Below are 6,387 nucleotides of genomic sequence, written 5' to 3' on the forward strand. Positions count from 1 at the left end.
CACTGGAAAGAATTAGCAAGTGTAAACATTTCAATACAAAATGTATGGAGCCTTTCGACCCAATGTATATGACTTTATAATTAATAAGATCCCTCACTACATTAACGATTAATGCGAATTTAAATTAACAAATGACATTAATATAAATGTAGTATTTGATTATTTTATAAAAATGTAGTAAAATCAAATGTACAGGTTACTTTTCTTTACTATGATTGATAACTTAAGTTAAAAAAAAAGGTCAAATTCAAACAGTTCAACTGGCAACTGTAAAATTTCATTATTTAATTTTAGTTTCATTTATCCAAGACGAGTAAAATAATAGGAGGCCCCTCACCTCCAAATATTTCTAGTCGAACTCACACGAAACGGATACATCAAAACATAAGATAAGTATTTCTCAGTATACCTTCAAGTACCAATGGTAGAAAAAGGTAGTATCTAATCTGAGTTATGTAACCATACATAGTGCAACTTATTAATTTAATTTTTTTTTTCTGTTTTAGAGGGATGGGGGAAAAAAAAGAGTAAAATATTTATTTTTAAGAAGAAAATGTACTTGTGGCAAAAAGTCATTTGTACAAAAATTAAACTTGTAATAACATTTCCAATATTTTCTAACATTTTAAATAAAAAACTTTTAAAGCGTTTAAATTTTAGCATCATTTATTTTAAAAAAATTAAAAAAGGTGTTTTCTTTGGGTTAGCAAATTTCCCATCAATAAATATACATGGGGGTAGGATTAAATTAAATAATAAATTTATGAAATGCTGATTGCCCCTAAAATTTTCTCTGCATTTTCTTTTACAGTTGTCTTCATAAGAACAGTATTGACTGTTATTCAATGTCCAATTGAACAAAAATGACATTTTTTTCCCCATAACTTATTCATGATAGTTAATTTTAACTATTAACTATCACATTTGGATGGAATTTTTCTCTGACTAATTTCTTTAAATATTTGTGTGTAAATTATTTTTAAAATTAATAAATTGTCAAATTCAAAGCTTGTAATTATAATTAATTAATAAAAATTTTTAATAACTTGGCAAAGTATGAAACATTAAAATCTACTAAACATGCATTGTGCACTCTTAAGAATTTGATGTAAAACTAATGAATACAAAACCATGACTGACATGGTAATTGCTAGCTTTCAGATTAAAACAGATCCTACCTTGTCACAACTATAAAATTTAAAATGGCAAAAAAACAAAATAGTAGTAATTGCAGTTTAATCTAAAGTGGCAAAATCAAAATTGATTTATGGAAGAATCCAAACTATACCATTTGTTACTTGATTTGGCTAAATTTTGATTTAAAAATATTATAATTCTATCAGGTTAGTATTTACATTTAAGAAATAGCCAAGAAAAAAGATGCCTGACATTTGTAGGAAGCTGACAAGTTGCATGAGAGGACTTGAGTAACCAGAAACAGGTCTGAAGAATGGCCACTAGGTGATTTTCTTCCCATACCTGTCACCATACTATTTTTTGATATATATTTGTTTCCTGTATACATATTTGATGGCTGTCTGTGTACTGAAAGTTATATATTAAACAGAGAGAAAAAAATAATCACCATCAATAAGTTTAATTTGTTGACAAATCCATAGGATTTTCATTTTAGATCAATGTCGTTTCTCAACAAACAATTATTACTTCAAGCATTAAGTTTCATTTAATAAAAAGAATAATTTTAATCCAATATAAAAATAAATGATATGTTGATAAATCACAAATTTGTAAGTATTATTATAACATAACTTCTTTAAACATAGCTTATAATGCTATTCATGATATATTTTTTAATAAAATTCCTTCACTTACTTATTATTAAAGTAAATAAAAAATACAGGTTTAGTCTTGAACCAATTTATGTCATTGTACACTTTTTTTTTTTTCAAACCCGCCAGGCTATTTTAGTTATCCAGCAGGCAGAGTTGGGCCAAAATTAGCTACAGTTAAAACTAATAGCTAAAATTGCCATGGATACAATATTTATTTATCACTGGTTCATTCATGAATAAGTGTCATTTCCATGGAAATTTTAGCTATTACTTTCTGCCCTGATATTACTATAGCTAATTTTTGCCCATCTCTACCTACAGGTTACCAACCTATTCTAATCTGAGTGGGATTCAAGTTGAGATTCATACCATGAGGTCGTAATGAAATTAATTTCATCCAGCCCAACCAACACTGCTTCTGACTCGAGATTGCTGAGATGACATCTTAATACTCTCAGCCACAGTGGCTTCCATTATAAACTTACCTGTACATTGATTAAGCTGGTACCTCCTGCATTGACTTATAATTAAAATTGCTCTAAATATCTGTTTATGCTAATGTAGTCACTATCATTCATCATCTCTAATTTATTACTAAAATTAGAGGTTTAATGAAAACACAATCAAGTAAAAATATTAAATTAGTTTATTTACATTACTGATTGTACAATAAAAATTTACATATATACACTTCAATAAAAAAAAAAAAAATGAAACCTGTATAAAAATTCAAAATGCTATTTTAACTGGTTTGATTTATTAATAGATAAGTCAAATATTCTGACAGAATAGTCTATAGAACATGAGGCTAGTTGCAATACTGAATTTTTATTATGTTCAGAAGTCTTTTTAACAGGACGAAATAATAATTTTTGCACTGAAAGATGGTGACAGATAAACTTTGGAATGGATTTATAAAAAGTCCATCCACTTAAACACCATAAATATATAGAGATATCACCACATTCATGTCCTACAGCAACCACATAGTTTTCTTTTTCAACTATTACAGGTCCAAAAGCAACAGCTGTAACAGATCCTTTATCAGAAACCATGGTACCAACAGGTTTTCCGTTTTCCCAAATTATGACTTTACAGTCACGAGATCCAGTCACAAAATAAAGCTCATCATGAGACCAACTGCAAGACCAAATAATTCTTGAATGAATATTTTTTTCAGGTATAAGATAAAGAACAAATTTGTCATTTTCATCTTTTTTGAAAAGGCACCATTTCCTATCTCTTGAAACAGACAATAAATATAAATCTGAAGGAGAAAACTCCATTTGTGTGATAGTCAACTGATGACCTTCCAGGGAACCAATAATTTTCCAAGTTTCAGTGTCCCACAGTAAAATTTTGGCTTGATCAGCATTAGTTGCTTTTGCAGCTGTAGCTAGTATTTTTCCATCATTGGAAGCTGCAGCAGTAAAAACATCATTACCATGACCATATAGTTTCATAGCTTCAGGCCACAATGTGTGCTGCATCAAGAAATCTTCATTGAAAATATTAATCTTTGTAGATTCATTTGAGGAAAGGATATTGGCATTGTTACAATTTTCACTTTCATAAACAGCTTTATTTGATAAACCGAGTGCAGTTATAGATCCAGCTGATGGTAAGGTACTCAATTGATCTGACTTTTTTAATTCTGAACAACAGAAACTGTTTAAAAGCCTTAGCACTGTATCGGGTACTTCAAAAACACGAACAACCTTTTCTTCTGAACAGGATGCAAAACTTAAATTTTTTAGAGATGCTATTGATGACAATGAATGTCCATGTATCTGAGGTCGAGATAATTCACACCACAAGTACTTAGAGCTACTATCTGTTTTAAGGCCAGGAGCATGAAGACGAGTAGTTTTGTCTGAACTAACGGACAAAAGATAATTACCACTTTCTTCCCAACTCAGATCCATCACTGCATCACTATGACCCCCTATAGTAAAATCAGCAACCCACTTGTCTTTCTGCTTCTGCCATATATGAAAACTTCCTTGATAAGAATGCACAATAATGGATAATCCATTTGGAGCAAACTTACCTCCGTAATATCCTAAGCTATTATCTCCCCCCATTTCTCCCATTCTTGATTCTTCAATCCAGACACCAGAAACAGAGCAAGGTTTCCATATAACAACTGTCCTGTCGAAAGAAGCAGTTAAAAGACGACAATCACTATCACTTGCAGCTTCTGAGCACCAGTCAACACTATAAACCCAACCTTCATGCCCAAACAAAACAGTTTCAAGAGATAAGTAATATTTATGGTTTTCTAATAAAAATTCATCTTTTTTAACATAAAATTCATCACTGTTATTATCTGTATTATTCTGGCTAAGTCTTAGTATTCTAACTGTCATGTCTTGACCAGAACTTGCAACAAATATATCCCCATTCTTCAAATATTTCATAGATATAGACCTAATCCAATCTTCATGGCCGTGAACTTTCACGAGAGCATTGGTAGCTTCTGGTGAATCTCCAACAGAATAAAATACAAGTTCTGGTACATCAGTTCCAAAAGCGAGTAGAAATGATTCAATATTTTGGATTTCAAGAATCTCCAAGCAAAACGCAATACTTCTTCCAAGGTCAATTACTTTTAGACAGACAAAATTATCTTCATTACTTCTTTGCCAAATACGAATAGTGTTGTCCGAACCTGCAGAAGCTATGACAGTTTTAGTTTCATTAGATCTACCATCAACAGAATGAACTGATCCTTTATGACCACTTAATGTGCATTTGACTTCATAAGAAAGTTTTTTCTCCAAATTCAAATGCCATACAATTACCTTAGAATCTGTGGAAGCAGAAACTAATTCATTCTTAGCTCCAAATTTTCCTCTGATCCATTTCACTGCATTTACTTTGTCGGTGTGTTCTGATAAAGTTGATATAATTCTACATTCCAATGGATCATAAACAGCAACAGCATTGCAAACTCCAAAACATATTAAATTATTTTCACCCCAATCTAATATTTGCGGGGATTTATTACAGCCAGAACTTATATAGGAAGCGGTAATTAAATCATCCATGATTGCAACATAAACAGTAAATATAGATAAAAAAAGAATTCACCACTTCCATACACTAATGTTCTGTGTTATGACCACGTTTGGCTCTGTAACCTACCTATAAACTTTGTGAATTTTGCAAGAGCTACTATCTACAGGATAGTGAAAGAACTATTTCTACCATTACAGTACAAAAATAGTTATTTGATCTTTGTAAATTATAAAATATTCTTTACTGCTAACAAATCTTCCAAATTCAACCAATATTTTCCAAACGTATTTTAATTTTTTAGAGCAGTTATAATTATTTCAGATAGAAGGAATTTAATATGTAACTACATCATAGATTATCACACAAAAAATATTCACTTAAACTAGCTGTACATTTTTTTTTATTATTATTTAAAACACTGAAGCATTAAACAGAAATGTTCTGGCATAATATCTTAGAATTGCTTTCAACAGAAAGTCTAACAGCATTTTAATCAATTTGTAGTTCCTATTCAACTTCAGATAAAGTTCGATACAACATACCAATAAATATTTATTGAATAGCTCTTGAAATACTTAACATAGTCATTATTTCATTACTTACTAATTAAAGACATGAGTGGATGAAGGCGTTATACTATAAATTTCCAAAAATTAATTTTTTCTTAGGAATAAAGGGGTCATGTGCCAATCTAACATTAACAACCCAAGATAATTGGTTCATTGTAAGAATTTCTCATTACATTGAATAGGTCATGTCTTAAAAATGATATAAAAAAAAATCATTTGTTATTTTCTCCAAAACTTTAAATTTACAAGGTTAGAACTTTATCCCCACATGGCTTTAATTCTTTTTACAAATTATTTGTTATAAAATATTTCTTATTTTACTTCGGGTACCACCAATATTGCCTCTTTTATTTGAGATTTTTAATAAAATATTATTAATTGGTTTCCCCACATCAAGCATAAATTTTTCAAAATAAAATTAATGAAAATTGAATGAATTGTTAGGAATCATATAATTATACTTTAAAATTCTGCTCTAATTATTATTTAATACTAATTTGTTAATTATATATTTCTTTATTCACTGATACTTTTTCAATATATCTGAAGATTTCAGCTAAAAAAAACTTTATACTTTTAACAAATTATTTATTGTAAAAAATTCCTTATTGATTTGTCATTATTATTTGAAATTTTGCACAAAATCTCATTATTTGGTTTCCCCATGTGAAGTATCGATTTTTCAGAATAAAGTTAATAAAAGATGAATGGATAGATATACACCAAAATCCTGTTCAATTAATGACAAATTTATCAATTAAAATGGCTGTATTCATTAATACTCAACTAATAAAGCTGCTGATACCTTAAATTTTGATATATTTTTTTTATTTAAAAAAAAAGTTTATAAAGTTACACACAAAGTACATCCTTTTAAGGATATAAGACCTTTACTTGGAAATTATTACAATAACTGAACGTATAATCATTAAAAAACTAATTTGATAGTTATAATCTCCAAATATAGGTCTTATATGATAGACTAAAGGGCAGTTAAAATGGAT

The 6,387-nt window shown here is 29.2% G+C and overlaps 1 protein-coding gene across 1 annotated transcript; it reads right to left on the reverse strand.

Moving 5' to 3' along the window:
* Positions 1-2,470: 2,470 nt before the first annotated feature.
* Elp2 (elongator complex protein 2) lies at positions 2,471-4,993 on the reverse strand. Its single transcript, XM_014433300.3, has one exon. It carries the CDS (start codon positions 4,841-4,843, stop codon positions 2,531-2,533), a length of 2,313 nt encoding a protein of 770 aa, XP_014288786.1. The 5' UTR covers positions 4,844-4,993; the 3' UTR covers positions 2,471-2,530.
* Positions 4,994-6,387: the final 1,394 nt, after the last annotated feature.

The sequence above is a fragment of the Halyomorpha halys genome, unplaced genomic scaffold, assembly GCF_000696795.3.
Source record: "Halyomorpha halys isolate HHAL.00 unplaced genomic scaffold, Hhal_1.1 Scaffold1183.1, whole genome shotgun sequence".
NCBI classification, from domain to species: domain Eukaryota; kingdom Metazoa; phylum Arthropoda; class Insecta; order Hemiptera; family Pentatomidae; genus Halyomorpha; species Halyomorpha halys.

Coding starts and splice junctions, on each gene's coding strand:
- Elp2 (XM_014433300.3), bottom strand. CDS start 4,843: ATGGATGATTTAATTACCGCTTCCTATATAAGTTCTGGCTGTAATAAA.